General features: G+C 29.0%; 2 protein-coding genes across 6 annotated transcripts; one reads left to right on the forward strand and one right to left on the reverse strand.

The window, feature by feature from the left end:
* Nucleotides 1-9,075: 9,075 nt before the first annotated feature.
* Nucleotides 9,076-13,017, reverse strand: LOC101507247 (uncharacterized). 5 transcript variants are annotated; one of them, XM_027332006.2, is made up of 4 exons: nt 10,725-13,017; nt 10,526-10,581; nt 10,191-10,283; nt 9,076-9,546 (listed from the first exon to the last, which is right to left on the reverse strand). In XM_027332006.2, the coding sequence occupies exon 1, from the start codon at nt 12,908-12,910 to the stop codon at nt 10,787-10,789; it is 2,124 nt and encodes a 707-aa protein (XP_027187807.1). In that variant the 5' UTR covers nt 12,911-13,017; the 3' UTR covers nt 9,076-9,546; nt 10,191-10,283; nt 10,526-10,581; nt 10,725-10,786. The 5 variants fall into 5 exon arrangements, with proteins under 5 accessions (XP_027187807.1, XP_004491254.1, XP_012568620.1 ...); XM_004491197.4 differs by having other exon boundaries at nt 10,485-10,581; XM_012713166.3 differs by having other exon boundaries at nt 9,669-10,283; nt 10,485-10,581.
* A 2,822-nt stretch (nt 13,018-15,839) lies between these two features.
* Nucleotides 15,840-20,968, forward strand: LOC101506919 (uncharacterized). The gene is made up of 8 exons (XM_004491191.4): nt 15,840-16,145; nt 16,867-16,974; nt 17,066-17,725; nt 18,595-18,674; nt 18,939-19,481; nt 19,591-19,674; nt 19,795-19,883; nt 20,493-20,968. The coding sequence occupies exons 1-8, from the start codon at nt 16,139-16,141 to the stop codon at nt 20,560-20,562; spliced, it is 1,641 nt and encodes a 546-aa protein (XP_004491248.1). The 5' UTR covers nt 15,840-16,138; the 3' UTR covers nt 20,563-20,968.
* The last annotated feature ends 2,089 nt before the right edge of the window (nt 20,969-23,057 follow it).

Here is a 23,057-nt window from a genome sequence, read left to right on the forward strand (position 1 = left end):
TTATCTGAAAACAAATCAATCCATAGAAAAACTAACATGCAAAATCAGAGGAGATGGAGGAAGATTCAGTCATGTAAAAATTGACGAGGAGAAGTGAAACCAAATGGAAGACTTGATCAATACACACAACAACAACAAAAATTGGAGAAAGAAAAAACACATGTATTAAAAAAATAAATATTAACTTTTTCGTGTACTAAAATAATACAACCACACAGTCAAGCTTGAGTTTGGGCCCGACCCTATCGAGCTAGAAACAACAGTGTGCGCACGCGTGTGGTGGTTGATTTGAGTGAGTTCTCTCCTTTATAGGATTGAGTACCATTGGGACACACCATAAATGTTGTCCTTATAAATACTACTAGTATGTAATATTCTTTTATGTGAAACTTTTTTTTTTTCAATTCTCTCAATACCAACTCTTTATTATAACACTTAGTGTTTAAGTTTTGACAACAACTTCTCACCCAAAAAAATGTAGCAATTATACAATACATCTAAATTGATGTTGAAGTAGCATATAATGATAGAGAATATAGAAGTGGGGTTTTAGATCCTCCCATGTTTGAAACAAACATGAGTGTATTGTGTATATCATTTCATCATTGAAATGCATTGAACTCTACTTATATATTTTTAAAATTATAAAATTTGATAAACTTTAATGGTTAATGAACATGTTTGACTCTATCATGTTTAATTCAAATATATGAAAAATTTTAGACCCGTGAATATTTGAATCAAACACGAGAGAATCATGTTTATTATATCACCATTAAAATTTATTGAGCTCCACTTAAAGATTTCTTATTTATTTATCAAACTCCTTATGTAATTATTGTTAACTACAAACCATCCATTGTATAGAGATAAGATCTCAATTTACTTCTAGCTAACGTGAAATTGAAGATAAGTTAAGTTAGATTTTGTAAGATCTAAATATAATATGACAATATAAAATAAGTTTAATATAAGTTTATTTTTACGTGTAAATTTAGTCTTTTAAAAATTAATATGACTATCAACTTATTAGAAAATCTATTTAACATATGTACACATCACTAAAATTATTGTCGCATTATCAAAATTGAAGATCAAATTAAAAGGTGAATAAAATATCTAATAATTAAAAAATAATGAGATCAAAATTACAACACAGAAATGGAGGAATAAAAATTGTGGAATTAAAAATGCTAAACATATTATGAGGATTAAAAGTACATTTTTTTATCAATTAATTAGGAATTAAAGGACAAATGGAAGAACTATATATTTTTATTACTTAAAGTGCATTTAAGTCTTTAGTTTTCTTCATGATTAATTTTTTTTTTCCAACCAGTTGCAATTTGCAATAAAACGTGTACTCCAAAATTCTATATTATGTGTTTTATTCATGTTGCTACTACGATTAAAAAAATAGATAATACTAGGGTTGAAAAAATCCCAAAGTTTCTTGAAAATGTAAAGGAGCTTATAAAAAAAATAAAGAGAGTTTGTAGGTAAGAAAGTGTACGAAAATACCACCTAGTTTCTTGATAATTAAATCAACTAAACTTTGAAGATGTATATTGAAGAACTATTGACAATTTGTCTTTACCTTATTTCCACTCGGATAGTTAGATTTGTGATGTCTCTTTCAAGTAGTTCATCTATTTTGGTTCTAATCAATCACATAAGCTCATATAGAATAATTTAGATATACTCTATCAAAAATAAAAAATATAAATAAAAATAGTATTTAAAAAATTGAATATCTTTAAAATAAAATGTATCAACTTTTAAGATAACTTTTTGTTTATATTTTATTTTAAATTAGTATGATAAGTTATACATCATCACATTTGTTAAGAAAAACTCTCAAGTGAGAAAGTAACAAACAAAATAAAACAAAAAAATAGTTGAGCTAACATCAGTGGATAGCCAGTGACAGGAAGATCACAAAGAAGCCAGTACCAAGTTTGAACCACTAATGCTGACTAAAAATTAATTCTCAACATTTTAAATCATGATCTTCAAACTGAATTATTTAATTATGACTATTATTATAATAATAATAAAAATAAATTTATCCAAGCAAATCGGTATGAGTAATTATCACATCCATTAATAATCACCTGATGAATACGAAGTAGCAAATAATAAAAGATTTCATTTTAGTCTTTATAAATATTTATTCATTTTTAGTTCCCATTATCGGCAAAAAGGTAGATATGTGTAACTTTAGTCCTTGTCAAGAACTATAAATAATATTTAAGTAACTTTTTATTTTACAAAAATAAATAAATAAAATATGTAGATCAAAATTAAAATGTGGCGCTTACTATAAGAAACTTTTTATACTACCATTTGGCCATATATATGATTTTTTTTAAAATAAGAAAATATATTATTCGAACTCATTATAAAAATTTGAATGAATTATAATAAACAAATATATTATATATGGTTTTTTTTTTTTATAACATTTAAGCAATCAAGATCAAGTTGATAGTGTGGATATACAATTTGCAGTTTGAAAAGGATCGAGCAAAGACAACAAGGATTAGTCAAATAGCAGAGAAAAAATATTGTATTTATTTTCTTACGTCGTTGTAGCTTACTTTTTGATATATTATTATTATTATTATTATTATTATTATTATTATTATTATTATTATTATTATTATTATTATTGAGGCATACTGTATAATCTATGTATTTTATCAGCATCATTTCATTTGATTATTAATGGTTAAAGTGCTATTTATTTTTGTTGTCTTATGTGACATATTTGAAATATGATATATCTACATAATGGTTGCATATTATTTCATTCATCCTTGACTATCACGAAACCTTTCTCTTTCTTTGACTTGGGAATTTCTTATCACATGAATTAAAGAAAGGGCACTCTCCAACTATTTCATTGATATATAACTATTATATTGTTGTGACAAAGCTAATATCATGCTTTTTCAAGTTTATGTTTTTTTTCTTCTTTTTCAACTTCTCTATCTCTATGTGTTTGTTTTAACATTTGAAACCTTTAGAATTTTCTTCAGTGGCTAAAATGATAGGATAGCCTTGATTTGGAGACGAGAAGTGAAACCTATTAGTTTATTTTGGCTTGGATTATAGGGAATTCCACTTTGGGCATAATTTAATTTTTTTTTGTTGTATTGTGAATCTTATTGTTATTTCAGCAACTTAACTTTGTATGAGAGTAATGAAATTTGGCCTTAAAATTATTTTCTTCATAATTTGAAATGTTAGAATTAAAAACTAATATTAAATGCTTCAAATTTTATAATATTCACACATTTCATATGAATAAAATTCATGCAGATTTACCTATAGATTTGTCTTTGAATTATAGTCATACATACCTACTAAAATAGTCGATGGAAAAGATGAAGGAAAATACATGAAGATAGAATTCTTCCACCAAAATTTTGTTGTGGATATCCACAAGTAAATTACATGGAGATTCTAAAATTCTCAAAAAATAATTACTTAAGAATATTTTACGTGGAGATAAAATTTTACAAGAAACTTCATAGATAACTTATTTCCTATGAATTTTTAATTCAAATATGCGGATAAAAAGTAGATTTTTAGTAGTAATATATAATTGTTCACTCAAAGAAAGAGAAATTAAATAAGTTAAAGGTAAGATATATAACACTACCACAACTACAGTTTATAACCTTAGTTAGTTAGTATATGTAAGAGTAATTTTCAAAATATATTGGAATTCTTTAATATTTATATTAATATAGTAAAATTAAATAATTTAATGTGTTATTTCATTAAATGGATGTAATTTTTTAGTAAGTAACCAAATGTTATAATATTTTTTAATAGTTGTTTTCTTTTACCAATTGATATGAATTTTTCTATAAATCGAGATATTTTAGAGGCAGAAAGGAGAACACAATTTTCATGTTACATTAATTAAATTTTCGTCAAAAATATTTGAATCATTTCTTCTTTTCTCTAGTGCACGACAGTAAATAAAAGAACATTATTCTATAAACTATCATTGATCGATAAATTTGATGTGAATGTGCAATTCACTTCAAGGATTCCAAAATATCCTGAAAGAAATTTATCGGTTAACCTGTTTGCATACAGTATATATAGATTAATGGGATGAATTTAACATAAAGTTTAGAGTGATACAAATGCTTTGAAATTTATTTGTGCAACTTTTATCATCATTAGTTTCATCTTCTTCTTGTTCAAGATTTACAACATCTTCCAACAACAAAAAATTCAATAGTATATGATCGAGACTGATCTATTCCCACAATTTTTATATTTCTATTCAAAGAAAAATTATCTTAATAGTTTAAAATTTGATTACGAAGTAAGTCAGATCTAATAAAAGATTATTTTAACAAATTAAAATTTGAGAGTTCTCAACGTTTTATTCTTCATCAAAATTCATATATCCCTTAAGTTATGAGCTACATTTCCCCTTAAAAAAAAATACAGCTACATTTCCACAATTTATATGTCAACCAAGATCCTTTGTCCTATCAACAATGACAATGAAATAGTAGTTGACATTTTATTCTTTATGTTTTTTTCTTCATAAAATGGTTGGAAATGCTTAACCATTAATCATCATCACCATCATTATCAATTTCATCATTAATCTCATGACCTATTGTAGCCGCAATTTTATTTTATTTTCAATTTTGAAAAAGTAATAAAAGTAGTGTCTCTTGGGTTGAATGATGAGCTTTTTCGATAGCACGGGCAAATTTGAATTTGTTTGAGCAAGCAAGCAATTTGCATGGACATTAATTTGTGTAACTATAGCAAGTCCTCATTCAGTGTTTTCTTTGGCTAATTAATGCAGTCAAATTAAAAACAAATTAGTGGAGACTAATATTTAGACTATGCAATGATGATGTCGTTAGAGTGTTTGAACTTATGTTCCCGCGGCAAAATCATGTAGATTAGGACCATTTTAATTTGGATTAGTCTAAAATTTGACTAGTACTCTTTTTTTTTTTGTGTTCTCGGGAATTGTACTTTAAGTTGCTTTAATATCACTAGTCACTACCTCTTCCATATAAAAAGAAACACCCTTAGAGTACATTAATATTATAATTCTTTTTAGGCGAGATTTAAACTATCTTAAAAAAATTATGAGTAATTCATTTTTAGTTTTTATTTTTTTTATCTCTATTATGAGTAATTAAATTTTATTGGTTAGGGATGACTGTAACAAGATGAAACTCTTGTTTTTATAATTTGATTTCTAGTTATATGAATAAGTTTATTGAATTATTTTTCTCATATCTATGCTTAATACTTTTTATTGTTTGATGAACATTAAATTGTTCTACGATTTGTATTTTGAAACGGAAGTGGACTTTACGAATGTTTAAGATGAGAAGTTCATGAATTTGTAGTATAGCGATAGATGCATGTCATTAAACCAATTAAATTAATTGCAAATGCAATAATTTAACAAGAGAATTCTTGTACGGTAAAACTTAATTCTAATATGAAATACATTAAGGAATTAAGGGTTATTTTGGAATTGAAGGTTCTATTACTAACACTTTAAGGCAAAAATAATAAAGTGAATTCGATAATAATACAATAAAAGAATTCAGTAAATAGAATCAAATTAGACTCCTGACATTTTTCTTATTATAAAAGATCAATTTTGTTACCGTTGTTAATTTCAAATATTATTTCAATTAATTCAAATTTTTTTTATTCAATTTTAATAATTAAATACAACTCGATAGTAAAACGCAATCTTTGAGTTCGACACTCGGTACTACCGTTTTATTAGTACACTTGTTGAAACACTATTAAGTAATTTAGGAAAAAACTTTCATTTTATACTCTATTTAATGTGATATTTATGTACTAAGGAAACTTATTAAAGAACTAAAAAAAAAAAAAACTCAATTGATAATATAGTGAAACTTGTGTTTCCAATTTTTTGAAAGCTCTAAAATTAATTTTTCTATGCAAAACTTCCATTTTTGATTGTTCAACAATTGCACACTTGTTAGCAAAATCTTTACTAGAAAGTCACATAATAGATTATAAAATATTTTATACTATGGCATAATTAGAATAGCAATACAATTTTATAGCATTAAATAAGATTCTTGGTCTTTGTATTTTTTGTAATTTTTTCTTATATTAAGGGACAATAATAAGATTTCTTAATTTTAATGTACTATATCCGTCATTATATAATACAACTTTATAGCATTAAATAAAATTCTTGGTCTTCGTATTTTTTGTAATTTTTTCTTATATTAAAGATCAATAGTATAAGTTTTCTTAATTTTAATATATTATCTCCATCCTTATATATAATATTTGGTTGATTAAATCACAGAAATCAAAAAGTTAATTTTAATAATAAATTTGTTTATAGTTTAAAATATTTTACTAGTTTATTACTCTTCAAGACAAAAAATTAGTTTGTAATTTTATTGTAGTATTTATCACAGATTGTAAAACATATAATATAATTAGAGATAAATTAGTAAATAAATAAGAAATACAGTTACAAAATTTAAAAAACTCCTTTAAAAAATATAATAACAAAAATCTTAAAAGACTCTTGTATTTAAGGACAAAGATAATATTTATTTTGTTCAAAGTATGTCGATATAAGTTATTTATTAATAATAATGTTGACATAATAATAATTTTACAACTGTGTTATACATGATTTGAACGGTCTCCCTTTCAAATTATAATATCAATCAAACTCTTATCAATAATTAACTGACACATTAAAAACATATATAAGTTAAGGAAATGTTTCTAATCACGAAACGAAAAGTAACGAATGATGTGGCAATTACATTGATCAAGATTTATACCACCAACTGTTCCTGGAACTTGCATGATCTCAAAAGTAATTTACACAAATTCAATTATATTTTAACATAAATTTTATTATAGAGTTAAATGGTTATGCATTTTTTACACATTCACCCAATGAGAATCTATCAATTGTTTATGTAAGTTTATTTAGTAAATATTTAAAAAAAAATAGCAACCACATACTTTATTTTGATTGGACGTTGGTGTAAATTTGATGTATATAATTTTTTCTCTATATTATTAGTTTTTAAAATATCTCTATAAATATACTTATATGATAATATTGATACAATTAGAAATTTGTGTAAAAAAAAAAAAGTTACATCATCCTTATATAGTTATTGTAATTATATTAATAATGCAGCTAAATTTGAATGGAATTTACCACATTATTGTGGTCCTAACCCACTTCTGTAGTTTGTGTATGTAATTTTGTTTTGGATACATTGTGGTGGCTGCTACTTTAATTTGAAAGGCTTTCGAAGATTTCAACCCCCACCCCATAAGACAAACTAACTAGGTCCAACCATGTATGCTAATGATGATCATCATCAACGTGCATTAATCTCAACATTCAAGGGATTAAATTACTAATTAAAGTTGGACGTGTCTGCGTGTTTGTTATTGTTTCTTTTAATAATGATGATTATATATATATATAGATATTTTAACATATAACTTGCACTACATACACACTATTATCTAAATCTGCCACTGCTAATTAATTCACTCGTGCTTTCTATTGTAGTGTGAAATGGATTTTTATTTGTTTTTTGCTGTGAAATGGAGTATGATTTTCTATAAGAGTTGCTAAATACACCTCTATTCCTACATTTCCTTATTTTATTTTCTCTCACACCTCTACCTATGAGTAAACTTTAAATTTAGTTTATAAGATTTAGTTTAATTGACAAATATTAATATTATTAAATTAGATATTATATTATGAATTTAAATCTAAAATCGAGTTTTAGGTGATATTTAACTCTTTATTTATAAATAAATAAAATGTAAATTTAAAGTATGATATTATATGCTAGTTTTAAAAAAGTATATGTATATCTTAAACTTCAAGTTTCCAATAGTAATTTTGTTTAATAAGGTTTGCTATAGTCATTTTAATAAATATGTACCGTACAATTAAAGCTTACAATTTATTACAAAACTATAAACTATTGTTATTATTTTTTTACCATGAATTTCAAGTATACATATTTTACCACAAGTATTTCGTCCAAAACTAGAAAATGTAGCCGTACACACTATCAATTGTAGGATGGGTAAGGAGTCATAAGGTGATTTATTGGTTTAAGAGAGTTAGAATAACAGAAAGATTATATCTCTATCTTTTCTCTAATAAAAATTACAATTAATTATTAATATTGACTATTTAAAAAATTGTAGAGAATATATTTAACAATTCTTTTTTCTATTTAATCCTATGAAGTTGAATATGATGATTTACCATACACCCTATAGTTAAACCTGCCACCCCCTCAAGATACATGAAAATACAATTTTACCATTTTAATAATTTGTAATAAGTTTTAAAATTGATAGTTTCAGAAGTTTCAAATTTTCAAAATAAGGATTACATTTCAAAAATTTGAAAAGTTTCGAAATTTTTCAAATCTAGAGAGTTTCAAAATCTGAAAATTTTCGAAATAAGGATTACATTTTGAAAATTTGAAAAGTTTCATAAAATTTCCTATTTTAAAAGTTTTGAATTGTTTGAAAATTTCAAATTTTTTGAAAAGATGGGTGAAAAAATGAAAAGTTAAAAACGTTGAAGGTTTTATAAAGTGCAAAATTATATTTTTCATGTTGATTGAGGGGGTAACAGATTTAAATGTAGGGGTGCTAGGTAGAATCCCCATTGAATATTGATGGTGGAGGCTAATTGATCCATAGCATATATCCTGCGCTTGAAATTATAAATAATCGGGCCTGATCAGATGGCCCAATCCAGAAAAAGGAATTAAAAAATTTTAAAAAAAAATTGGCATTTGTAATCGATCAATATTTTTGTCAAACATGAGCTGGTTAATGCCACTGATCTTAAGTTTGACTCGAGAGTTTCATTTTATTTACATTAGTGACATGGTGATGACGACGATGATCTACAACAAACATTATTGTTGGTCAATATACTAAACTTAACTGATAATTTGTTCTATCTTAAAAAATATACAACGACAATAAAATCATTATGGCATCATAAGATTTAAATATTGATATCAATAGAAAAAAAATACAATTTACAGAAATCCACATGACAAAGCATTAATGGGCTGCTTAAAAAAAGCCATTGATGGGATCATTCAAAATCTAAATCCCAACTTTGCCACCCATGAATGTAGCATAACTTTTCAGTGTTTTGGTTATGTAGGCTTCCATGCCATATCTCCATATTACAAGTTGTTGCTTTCATATGAGATGTGTGTATTTTGACACAATAACCACTGGAGTCGACCTCATATCACAGGCCTGGTTTTCAATAACTACTTAGAAAGAAAGTTAAAACATTGAAAAATATGATGCACCGCAAGTCCTTCAAGCTTGCTTCAGAAGGATTTACTGTTCTGATACACGAAATAATCTGCAGATTGTTCAACCATTGATCACACAACTTCACATCACTCTTGTAATCAGCAAACTGACATGTGTGTGTGCACATAAAGGAACTAAAACCTGCACAGCATACATGCACACAATTCTAAGCAGGGAATAAGTAATGAAGAATAATTAGAGGAAGCTTGAGTCAATGTATGAGCTACAAAACTTACATCCCTCTTAACTAGTGAGATACATACCAACAAATTGACTTGAAAAAACGTCGGATTTTCAGGAGTTCAAAATTGGGAAAGCAGCCCCATATGAATCACCTTAGAAAAAGATTTGTTGCTTGCTTTTTAAACTATGAAAAGGGCAGCATGTGTTTCATGCCACTGCCAAATCCTTTCATTTTCTGCATATAACTACTAAATAAACTTTCAATTTCATTGGCACAGAACTAGGGATAGCTGCAGCTAAAATGAACCTGAACCAGATATTAGGTAGTGATGGAGAATCATTCCCAAGAACAAGAACAAGGGGAAATACTTTAACTCTCTTGCTATGCTTCATAATTGCAATAACTTCAAGGTTTCCACTTCAACAAAATAGAAACTATGAACCAATGTGAAATGCCAAATCAATTTGCTGTTAATTCATAAGAGAATGAATATAACTAAAGCAATTTAGTTCTTTAATCAGCAGTCCCAGCCCCCAGTTGTGTTTACCAAATTATATTGTCTCCATGTTTAGTAATCAAAACTCCTGGTAAAAATACTTACAAAACTATTTGTCTGAAATTCATGAAAGAAGGTGCAGTCTCCCTCCGGTTAACCATATGCTTAGAGCCTTAGATACTTAGAGACAAGGATGGCCTGCATTTCCAAGCATCCAAAACATAAATGATTCTTCTGTTCAAATTGTAAGTCGCAATATGTAATATCATTTTTGAACCAAATACCAAAAATACATATGAATCATGCCCGATAATCTACAAACTATACATATTATAGTTACAAGCATGAAAAAGGAAGCACAAAGGTTTTCACAATTGCATGGCTATAATAAACATACACCTGTCTATTTTTTCTATGTTACCAACTAAGGCTCAACTGACATGTTAGGGCAGAAATGCCATGCACCAGGGTTGTGCAATTTTTCGATCCACATAACCTGAACCAAGGAAAGGCAATGTTAACAAATAGACATATCACATAACAAATACATATCTGAATAGATCATCACAGAGATACAAAATCAATGTTTATAACATACTGAAGAATATTTAGATGATACTTAAAGATAGAATGCCCAACCTCCGTATCTAGCATTAAGAACAAAGGGCTGTAATGTTCTGGCAGCTACAACGGTAAAATTCCTAGAATTTGTCATCTGGCACAAATCCCCTTTGCAGCATTTCATCATGGACACGGAATGCCTCTTTTAGGTTGTCGTTCGAGACATACCCATTTATTAGTAATGTGTAAGTTGATCTATCAGGATTGATACCTTTATCAATCATCTTACGCGATAGCATCTCAGCCTCTTGCATTCTGCCTTGCCTACAAAATCCACTAAGGATTGCATTGTATGTGATGAGATCAGGCAGAAGCCCTTGTTCTTCCATATTACTAATCAAGTAAAAAGCTCTATCAAAGTTCTCTTCCTTTAGAAAACCATTTATAAGAGTATTATATGTGACACAATCAGGACGAACTCCTTCCAAAACCATCTTGTTCAAGAAATCATTTGCCTTCGACACATTGCCGGCCCGCAAATAGCCTTTTATTATAGTGTTGCAAGTAACAAGGGTGGGCTTAATACCTTTCTCTTTCATTTCATCCCACAACCTGAATGCTTCAGACACAAGACCTAAGCTACAAAATCCATTAATCAAAATGCTAAACGATATAAAGTTGGGAAATATTTCCCGGCTTATCATATCACACCACAACTCCTTAGCTTTCTCCATTTCACCTATTTTGCAGAAGCCGTCCATCAAGGTATTATACGTCACAACATCAGGCTTAAGGCTCCTCAGAGTCATAGTCTCAAACAAACTAAGTGCTTTAGTCATGTTTCCATCCTTGCAATAGCCATGAATGAGAGTGGTTAGAGTGTAGAAATCAGGAAAAACTCCCCTTTCCACCATCTCCTTAAACAGTTCATCAGCATCGACAAGCATTTTCCTCCTGCACAATCCATTCAACAGAGTATTGTACGTGACCACATCCATAACGCAACTCCGCTCCACCATCTCATTCCGCATTTTCAATGCCCCAGTCACATCACCATTCTTACAATACCCATTGATAAGAATCGTATAAATAACAGTATCAGGAACCAACCCAACACCTTTCATCTTCTCAAAATACTCCAACGCCCGACCAAGGTCACCATTCCTTGAAAACACCCCAACAATCGAGCTAAAGCTAATCAAATCAGGAACAACTCCACACCCCAACATTTCATTAAAAACCTTCTCGGCCTCACAAACATCCTCCTTCCTACAACTCTCAACCAACAACGGATTAAAAGTTGCGGCATCAGGACACAATCCAATCCCCAACATCTCATCTAAAACACATTTTGCTCTCTCATAACTTCCCTCCTTACACAAACCATTAATCAAAGCATTATAAGTAAAAATCCCAGGCTTCAACCCTTTACCAGCCATAGAATCCATCAACTGAAAAGCTTCCGAAACAAGTCCCCGACGACAATAAGCATTAATCAAAGTATTATAAGTCACAATATCAGGATAAATCCCTTTCTCCTCCATCCCAGACATGAAAACCCCAACACGATCCAATTTCCCATCTTTACACAAAGCATTAACCATAATATTCAAAGTATAAACATTCACACTATTCCCACTCCTAACAAAATCCTCATAAATCTTCCACGCCAAATCAACCCACCCAACCTTCACAATTCCACCTAAAAGAGCATTACAAGCGTTAATCGAAGCACAAAAACCTCGTTCCCTCAAAATTCTAAATGCCTCAGAACCTTCCCTTAATTTCCTAGCCTGAACATAGGTTCTTATCAAAAGATCAAAAACAACTACATTCAAGTTAGAATTGTGATTAACAAGAGAATCAATTACCTCAGCGCGCGAAACGCCGCTTTTTCTGATGATTCTGAGGAGAAGAGATTGAGCTTCTGCAAGGTTCTTGGCTTGGACTAGAAAGTGGACCATAGAAGCGGTGACCGTTGGATTTGGTGATGTGGAAGCAACGGTTTGGATGAGATTGGGAAGTAACAGAGGAAATTGGTGACATTTATGGAGAAGTTGAGGGATTAGGGTTGATGAGTTTGAACGGAGAAGGTAATTACGGACGGAAGAGAAATCGCCTTGTTTTAAGCGGAAGAGAAGTTTGTCGATTAAGAATGCGTCTGGGAGAGAAGGGGGAGAAGGGAGGTGTGAGATTAGGGGGGGTGTATGTGTGAGGGTTTTGAGGGGGAAAGGTGAGCGGCGTGGAAGTGTTGGTGGTGCCATTCAAATGTGATGAAGAAAGATTGATGGTTGTTTTGGGTTAGGGTTTGATCGGAGAATGAGGGTTTAGTGACTTAGTGTCGCCGACGGCGGAGGAATGCGGTGATACATTTTATTTTATTATTTTAATAAATTATTATAATTATATTATATTTTTAAAAATTATAGAGAAAGAAAGCATATCATAGTCATTCATCATTTTATATATAATTACTATAAAAGTCAATATTTTGTATACAAATTACATTAAAAAAAAATAGTCACAATAAACTAAAACTAATAAGTTAAGTTTTGAAATTTTTGTATATTTTTTTATTTTTAATATAAATAGATCATTTTTAAATCGTGAAAAATCTCAAATAAATAACATCAATTTTGTTTAACTCCTTGAAAAATATTGGAAGTCTTATTTGAATATCTTAAGAATTGTTTATAATTTTTTAAAATCTTAATCAAATACAACAAATATTTTTAATTACAAAATCTTTTAAATTCTTTATAAACTTCAATTCAATACATCCTTAATTTTATATTTGCAGTATATAAAAATACACTAAAATTTTATATTCGATTGCTTACGAAATTTTTCTCATTTTAAAAATTTATTTTTTAGTCCTCATGCATATTTTTAGATCCAAATATGATGATATGATAAATTATTTATTGAATTTACATAAAATCTATACATGTGAAATTATTTAAGTAAATTTATAATTAAGAGTCGCAAAGTGGGTTGGTGTATCCTACCACCAATCCATCTAAAAAATAAAATGATATAGATCATATGAAATTACATAATTGAATTTAAACTCACTCTACTTTGCTTTTTAACGAATGATACGTTGGTCAATTAAACTTTTTGTTATGTATTTTAAAACAAATTACATCATCAAGGTAACAATTATAAAACAAAAATGGATATGCTATTGCATATTAACATAAAAGTTATCATCAGAAGACGATGATTACTTGATGTTGGTTCCTCGACTTCTTATACATTTATGCTCCAATGTAAAAGGGATACCTGTAAAGGCATTTTAATGTCAAATTAACAAGATGAAAGTATTGAGGAAACTTTATTTCACTTAGGGATTGTCCTACTTCTTTGACTATTTGGGATGCTATTCGTTTCTATGCTCCAATCTTATAAATCTCACAATTCAATTTATGAATTAATTCATCAACCATGTGACTCATTCAAGTAGAGTTGTGTTTATAGTCACTTGTTGAATTGTTTGAAGAGCCAATAATTACAAGTGTTTAATGATAATAAATGACTCAAATGGCAATATTGTAGGAAAATACAAACTAATTTAGCTTCTTTTTTACATGTGCTAGGTACCTCTATTACTAACAAGTCTATGTGACATATTGCATGCATTTCCTCAATATAACATCATCAAAATCAATGTAGATGACATCTCTTTGAAGGATCCTAATAACTTCGATTTCAACGACATTATCGACAACAACGATGGTGATTGGCTTATTGGTTTTTCAAGCTTGGTTGGGTTACCTACCCGCTTTCTTGTTGATCTTCATGCAATCTATGATAAGTTACATCTAGCTAAGAAATAAGGTTTTCACAATATCACTATTGAATCGGATTATAAAATAGCCTTAGTTTTAGCCTTGCAAAAACTTCTTTTTATTCTGATTTTCTATTAATCGGTATTTGTTAAATTAAATTACATATTTTTAACACATTTAAAAAAAATAGTGAATATAAAAAATGATATGCGGAAGACTGAAACTTTTTTGTACGACTCTTCTGAATATATAATTATCTGTAGTAATTGAGCCATGTTTCGATTGTTAATATCTTGGGAATTGTTGGTCTACAAGGGTAGTTTTTTTTTGTTTCTATTTAATTATCATCAATTTCTTTTTTAATGTTGTTGTTCAAATTTATTTTACATTTAAATATTTTGTGTGCTTACACATGAAAAATTTAAGGTATCATGAGTGATCTAAACTCGAAATTTTAATAACAATGTACGATGTTTCTCATAAATCTAAATTGTTATTATTATCTTTGTGTTTGAGACGATGATTTGACTAGTTTCAATTCGATGAAATGAACTTTAAAAAACATATTCATTTTTTTTATTTTTTTTATTGAACTATATTGTTGAAGCTATTATCTAAACTATAAATATTAAATAATCCTTAATTTATTTTCTCGAATGAGTACTGTTCACCCCGTGATAAACATATTTCATAATACTATTTGAAGAGTAGTGATGTAGTATACCAACTACCACTTAAACATATTTCATAATACTATTATATACTTTTCATCGCATTATAATTAATTATGCTATATATAAAATAATGAAAAACTATTAAAAAAATTCACATATAAAATTAAGTTATGAATGTAACAAAACAAAATCAATGATGCAAAGAAATGGAATATCAAATTCAAACCAAAAAGTCACTTTTTTTCATCTTCAAATAACATTTCCTAATTCAATTACCAAATTCACACTATTTAAAATTGATTATCCAAGCACTTGAATCAAATAATCTATTAACGATGTTATACTAAAAAATATTTGCAGTTGTGGATTTTTAATTAGTACTATATTTTTTTATTATAATTTTTAAAAAGTTAATAACTTTAAAAAAAATTAAAAACTTATTATTATATTTTTTTAAATGTGAACTTGATCAAAATTTAATTGTTCATGTTCAAGTTCTTTGTTTTTTCCAAAACCGAATCAATCCAATACGTTAGATGCAAATTGATATCAACATTTTTTTCTGGGATGCAAATTCATATCAACATTAATTAAATTTCAAATACATTTTGATTTTATCATCATCATAAAAAATGAATTATAAAAAAGAAAGAAAATACATTTTGATTTTATCATCATCATCATAAAAAAATGAATTACAATTAAATAATTTAATTAAGTGACGATTGTGAACGAAAGTTGATTGAAACAAGCAAAACATAACACACGACGACGACGAATTGTTGTTGTTGTTGTCGTTGTTTCCTTCTTCTCCGTTTTGTCTTTCTACCTTCATCAAAAAATTTCGTAACCTGATTTTAAGGCATCAAATTGAAAACCCTCATAAATAAATCTAACAACAACACTCTTCTCTTTCTCTTTTTCCTTTTCGCTTAAAAAGGTTCTCGCTTTTCCGTTAAGTCACTCAAACATTTTTTACCTTTTCACCCCAAAACCTTAACACACGATATCTGAATTCTTCTCACCAATGGAAGGTACTGTCTTCTAATCTTCAATTTTTTTCTTATTAGCGATTTGGGTCTTTGATTTTGTGGTTTATTATTTTCAATTTTTCATACATTGAAAATTGATATTGAATCAATAGCTTTGTTGGAACAACAATATGGATTGTTTACATTACTTTGAAGGTTGTTTGGAATGGTGGGTATGACAAAAATGACTTAAATTTTTTGTTTTTAGGTTATGGGAAAGTTAGTCAAACTTAAGGGTGTAAATGGGGTTTGATTCATTTTGATCATAATTGAAATTAGTATTTCATACATTTTTTGTTATGAAAACCTAATTTGGATTTTGTTTGTTTGTTTGGTTGTCATTGACCATAATCTACACTTGGATCTACTTGTTGTGTGGGATATGGGTTAGCACTGAAGGATCTATATTGTTGAAGCAGCTCTAATGATATATGTTATTCTTTTTAACATTGTTTTCTTATAGTTATTTGATCAAAACAAGTTTTCTGATTCAATATTTAATGAAATAATAAGCTTTTTGGTTCTTATGAAAATTTTTCATGAGTAACTTAACTTCACTCCAGTACCTCATTTTCAGCAAATAGTCATATATGAGGTTTCATATTTGATTGTTGATATAGCATAAGATGTTTCTGGATTGTTGTATATCCTGATGTATGATGTATTTATTATTTTTTCATTATAATTCATGAACTAAACTTCCTGCTTCTCGGTTGGTGTTTAGAATCGAGTGAGTTGCAACCAGAAGAAAATAAAGTCTCGATGGAGAAAAATGCAAAAAGAAAGCTCAAAACACCTGCACAACTTAAGGGCTTGGAGAAATTTTATACTGGTAGGGAGACATTTTTGTCATATTCGTGTTAATACATATTATCCAAAGTGATGATTTTTCTGGAATTAATTTTTTTTGTCTTTGCCTTCAGAGCACAAATATCCGACGGAGGAATTGAAAAAAGAAATTTCTGAGGTGTTAGGGTTGACAGAAAAGCAAGTGTCTGGATGGTTTTGCCACAGAAGGTTAAAAGATAAAAGAATGTTGAAAGATGAAGCCAATGCCAATGGACGACAAGATCGTTCAAGTGGTGTCATCCAGGATCGTGGCAGTGGACTTGGGCAAGACTCCTGCGGAAGCAGTAAGCACGGTGACTATAGGTATCTGGATCCGAAAGAGGTTGAGAGCCATGGCCTCTACAATCGTGATTTGTCAGTTGGAGATATGACCTATGGACGTACGAATCATTTTTCAGAAAATCTTAGTGGAATGGATGACACGTCATCTGAGAGTAGCTCTTTTTTGCAAGATCGGTTGTATCGTCAAGGTCAGGATCCATATGAGACGGATCCTTCTAGATATCTAACACCTAGTAAAGCTCTTCCACCCATAAATCCCAAGGGTGCGATTAACGCAGGATATAAACCATCGGGATATTTGAAACTGAAGGGTGAGATAGAACATGCTGCTATAACTGCCGTTAAGAAACAGTTAGGAAGGAATTATCGGGAAGATGGTCCACTGCTTGGTGTAGAATTTGATCCACTCCCTCCTGGGGCATTTGAATTCCAAACTGAAGACCCAGTTCACGGTAAGCTGTTCTGTAATCTATTTTCCCCTTTTTTTCCAAATCTCATTCTATTAGTTATGTGAAACTGAAATGTTGTGTAGGGTTGAAACTTGGAACAATGTAGCTGACTTTTTAGGATTAAGGAACAAATAGTACTTATCGGTCATCCCATTGTAAAAAGTTAGATTTGACATTATTTTCTGTTATAGTGAATGCTTAAAGATAGAACTGGGTGTGCGTATGGGGTAAGCTATTTCTAGAATGGCAAATAAATGCTTTCCAACTAACCTGCATAATGTTTATGTGATATGCATTGGGATGATAGAGATGTTTTTCTAGGAATTTGGATAGATGCCTTCTTATTATTATTGTATTAATACTGATAAAGTCAATGACAATTAATTTGATGAGGTTAGAATTTAGAACTCAATCATTAATAATACTTGTCAGAAGATTGTCGTTTTTCACATATGATAAGAAAAGTAGGTAGTGAGTTTAATGTGTCAATTTTATGTATTAATGTTCCTAAAAATACTCTTTTTCACATACTCTTTGTATATAAAGTGTCAATTTTAAATCGAACATTGACTATTCATTTATGTTGTACGGCCGATCTTATTCCTCTTATAATTGCATTCAAATTTTGTTACATTACATCTAGTTCATATTTTGAGGATTTGTGGTTTTAAATTGTTATCCTTAAAATTGGAGAGCTTATTCCTGGAAATATATGAAGATTTCCATGTTTTTTCTAGAAATATTTCATCTTAGCTAAGGTGTGAGAACTCATTTTTATTTTCGCTTTCAATATCTCATTTTTAACTGCATTCAGTATAATCTAAAAGTAGTTTGAGATTCTTACCTTTTCAATCTTATGAATGCTATGTCAGAACCATACGATATTGCTGATCCTACTCTTCCGAATTCTCCAGAAATCTCCACAGTGAAAAGGCGACCTGGTCTTAACTCTGTAAGTGGACCTTTCTAATGCATTCTCGTGTTTTGATGAGCCTAGTGATTGAACACTACTAGTTAAATTTTGTGTTGTGTGTTTAAAAGATTGGATAAGCTTATGATGAGGAAGAGATAGTTTAAGTAAAACCAGCCCTGACAATCTACCAAAAAAAATCTGCTCCAACATAGCAAATGTTGAAACTTGTATGCAGTGCTTTTATACCCTTTTTCTCGGAAACAATATCCCTGCTTTCTTATTCTCTTTTACTTGTATATGCAGAGATATGATTCATATTATACTAAACATAGTTCCCAAGATACTCATATGGAAGGAGTTGACTTTGGTTCCTTGCATGATTCCGATGTTCATGATAAACAAGATAAGAAAGCTTACCAGGGTACAAAACACAGACAAAATTTTCAGAGTTACGGTACTCATTTTCCTGGCCGAAACTCTTCCTTGGATTTGTATGAAGACTCAACTGGGGAAGCTGCTTATAAGAGCACTAAGAATCATAGGATGGAAACCAAGCGCGGTGTTGAGGGGATGAGATCTGATTCTGCTTCAAACCATAGTGATCACTATGAAGAAAACCGTGCAGTTAAAAATGCTGACTTTTTGCAATATGATAATGATAACATCAATCCAAAGAACATGCAAAGGAGTGTTCATGCAGACTTTCTGCAATACGACTATGATAACATCATTCCGAAGAATGCACAGAGGAGTGAACATGTAAAATCTAAACCTTCAAATTCGATCCGTAATTCTCGGGTTTCTCTGGATACTGAAGAAAGAGGGTTGTCTACTAGGATGGCTAAGGTTCATTAATATATTTGCAGTTTCACTGTGTGCTTGCTCTATTTGTAACAATCAATTTATTTTTCTTAGAGTTGGTTTCAAATGATAACATTTTGTTGCATATGTGCAGGAAGAGATGTTTAAAGGGAACAAGAAGGCAAAGAAACAATATCGTGATGCAGGTGGAGCAGGGATGCTTGCCAATGAAACTACGGTGAGTTTTCGATGTGTGCACTTACCTGTCTCTCAATAATGTGATTATATGATTTTCTATTGGCTTGCTTCCCTCCTTCCACGAATGCACACATGATGCTTTACTTTGTTATGTGTATAGGTTGCAAAACGACTTAAAGCCAATACGTTTCAGCAATACAATATGAAACAATTTCCTGCTGCTGAGATAGAACCAAGGAAAAATCAGAGGTGAGCATTTAGTGTAAATGCTAAAGATTAAGCATTTTATTTCAAAAATTTGTTGCTAGAGAGATTAAGCATATAAGTAATCTAATTGTTGTGTGTGCTTAGCTGCTTACTTTGATTTCAGAAAAGCGTATAATCAAAATGCTTAATATAAGCTTTTGGTTAAAAGCTATCTTTGAGTGCAAATAAGCTAATCCATTCTTGAAAACCACTTATTTTCCTTTTTAATGAAGAAAAGAGGATTGTTAAGCGTGTTGTGCTGCTTAGTTGGTAAACTAAGCTCCACGTGAATGAACTTCACTTGCAACGCAAGCATCCGAATCGCACGAAGCACCTAGCAGGGATTAGTCCCACACCTAGTGATTTTGCCTTAAAATCTCGGTTTAAGTACAAGTGATAAAGAGTAGCATTTACATTAAGTTTTACATCAAACTTCTTTTTATGGTAAAAACATCAAAACACAAATTATTGCATGTCAAACTCAATTATAATCAAATAAATTTTATTCAAAGTAGCATGTACAGGTTTATCTCTTTTCCTTAGTTTTTATCCAAGTTTTTATGCGATGTTACACACTTTCTAACAACATTGTGCATGGTGACAATGATGTAGATCTGCTGCAGAGATGCCATCCAGCTTTAGCGAGGATGAAACTGCCGACACAAGTTCCTCAATGGATTGAATATTTTGTCGATAGATGTCGAGAATTGTGTGGAGTTCATTGGTTATGATGTACAGTCTTAAGAAGACACATGCAATTTAATTACTAGTAAAGGCAGTAACATTGGAAGCACTGTTTTTAGCAGCAAAAAACTATTTACATGATTCCATTTGCTGTTTGTTGTGCTCACCTATTGCCTTGGAAAGAAAAAAAAAATTGTAGACCTTCTACCTCCTTAGTATGTTCTGTAGATGTTTGTGGTAGGGGCTTCAATACATACACATAATTTGTCTTATAGTTTAATTGTTGCAGTGCTTTTGGCATATTCTAATTTGATCCAATTTAATCCATGGTTGGAACTTGGAAGAGTTAGCTACTTATACTTTATGCCTTAATAAATTTAAAATAGCTAGTTTCATTTGTTGTATATTGATTATGATTATTACCCTCAAATTCATGTTGGTCTAGTGAAGATTCTAGTGACTATGACCCATTATCACTTGACCATAATGAAAATAAAAATTTTGTGGCTGAAAGCACAACGGATTTGTTTGGTTTGAGTTTTTATTTTTAATTTTTTTTTAATTCTAGTTTTTATTATAATTGTTTTATGAGATTAAAGGGCATGTTTGCATAGACAACTATTTATGGTGTAGTTATTGTTTCAAACTAGAATATAACCCACGTGTTGCGCGGAATATGTATACTTCGTCATATTAGTAGTTGTGAATAAGATTTTAATATTTCAAAAAATAATATAATCTCCTTATTTAGTTTGTAGAGTATTTTTTTCAAGTGAATTTATTTGAGTAATTATTATATATGAGTTGGCAAATACACATTTGAAAATATGTAAAATGTTTTGCATAGTGAAGATCATCCTACAAATAAAATTCATAAATTATATTTAGTGTTAAAAGTCTTAAAAGTATTTTAATAAATATTAATATATGTAATTATCTACCACAAAATCAAATTAATCATGCTCTTTTTTTGTTGTCAAATCTAAATTTATTGTCAAAATATTGTTAGAAAATTATAAAAATGAGTTTGTCATTTAATATTCATTTCATTACAATCATGTCAAAGAAGTAAAAAATCTAAATTCCAATATTTTAAGTATGAGACTTCTATACAACATGATTTGAGAATTTTCACAAACAACTCGTATGTACGGTTGAGTAAAGGTAAAACAAATGTAGAAACTTAAAATTGGTAGTATTTTTAAAAAAAATTGACAATATAAACATCTCCGTAAAAAAACCACAAATACTTTTTTAATATAAATGGTATAGTTTTCTCTCGAATACACAATACTAACACTCATATAAAGCTGAATGTGGACAATCTTCTTTGTCTTTTGAGGAGCCAATACACTTTTATGTCATAAATGAGTTAAAATATGTCTGCAAAAACAATACTCTAACTAAGAACAATCAAAATTTTGAGAAAAATGAGCAAATAGGTATAATATGTTACAAAATACCACTCATTCAAAAGTTGTGTAAAAAAAAAAGAATTTTCCAACTATATCTACTTCTTTGAAAATAATTGGGTTCCAAAGAGATTTTCTTTTGAGTTGATAAAGTGGAGTTGTGAAAACTTACATATGAATGTTTTCTCACGACATAACTTTTAGATGTGCCATATTAGCTTTTAGGTGGCACAATATTTGATGAAGATGTAGGAGTCTATTTTAATATATACGATGTTTATGTGGGAGTCTATTTTAATATATATAATCTATTTTAATAAATTTTTTTCTAAAAGAAAAAAGTTTGAAAACATGTAATGATGGAGGAAGAGATGGAGAAACTTTTAAAATGACGCAATATATTAATTGATAATTAAAACCATAGAAAGAGAAGAACCGTTATCATTAATGATGGATGAAGAACCGTTATCAGTAATGATGGAGTAACAATGAATGTCGAATAACTGATAAATGATATTTATTGTATTGTAATTTGTAACTTATGACATATGAATAGTTCTACCAAATATTATATTAAAAAAATGTAATAAAAAATAAATTGCAAGTATGATAATAAGAAAGAGGAAGAGTATTTGTTAGATATGTTACATCAGATTTCTTTTGATGTGACAATATTAATATATAAATTTTTCTCTAAGTCCATATCAGTAATGAGTATAATAAAAAAAAATATAAAAACAAATTGTTGGCCTAACTCTAAATTATATCTCTCTATTTGATTTAAATATTAATTTTACTTATCTAATAAGTGACATGTGATATATTTTGTAGATATTATAGATTTCATTAAAAAATATTTTTTTCTAGGAATGATACTATGTAATATTTAATTTGAAGATGTTTATGGATGAATAACCGTTATCAATAATAATGGAGGAGCAATGAGTGTCAAATAATTGATATTTATTTTATTGTAATTTATAACTTATGACACATGAAGAGTTTCACAAAATATTGTAATTTATAAGAATATTTTATAATTTTAGTCATTTATAAATCTATTATAAAATAACTTATAAAA

The sequence above is a fragment of the Cicer arietinum genome, chromosome 2, assembly GCF_000331145.2.
Source record: "Cicer arietinum cultivar CDC Frontier isolate Library 1 chromosome 2, Cicar.CDCFrontier_v2.0, whole genome shotgun sequence".
Taxonomy (NCBI): domain Eukaryota; kingdom Viridiplantae; phylum Streptophyta; class Magnoliopsida; order Fabales; family Fabaceae; genus Cicer; species Cicer arietinum.

Coding starts and splice junctions, on each gene's coding strand:
- LOC101507247 (XM_027332006.2), bottom strand. CDS start 12,910: ATGGCACCACCAACACTTCCACGCCGCTCACCTTTCCCCCTCAAAACC.
- LOC101506919 (XM_004491191.4), top strand. Junction 19,675..19,794: donor TGCTTGCCAATGAAACTACG/GTGAGTTTTCGA, acceptor TTATGTGTATAG/GTTGCAAAACGACTTAAAGC. Junction 19,884..20,492: donor GAACCAAGGAAAAATCAGAG/GTGAGCATTTAG, acceptor ACAATGATGTAG/ATCTGCTGCAGAGATGCCAT.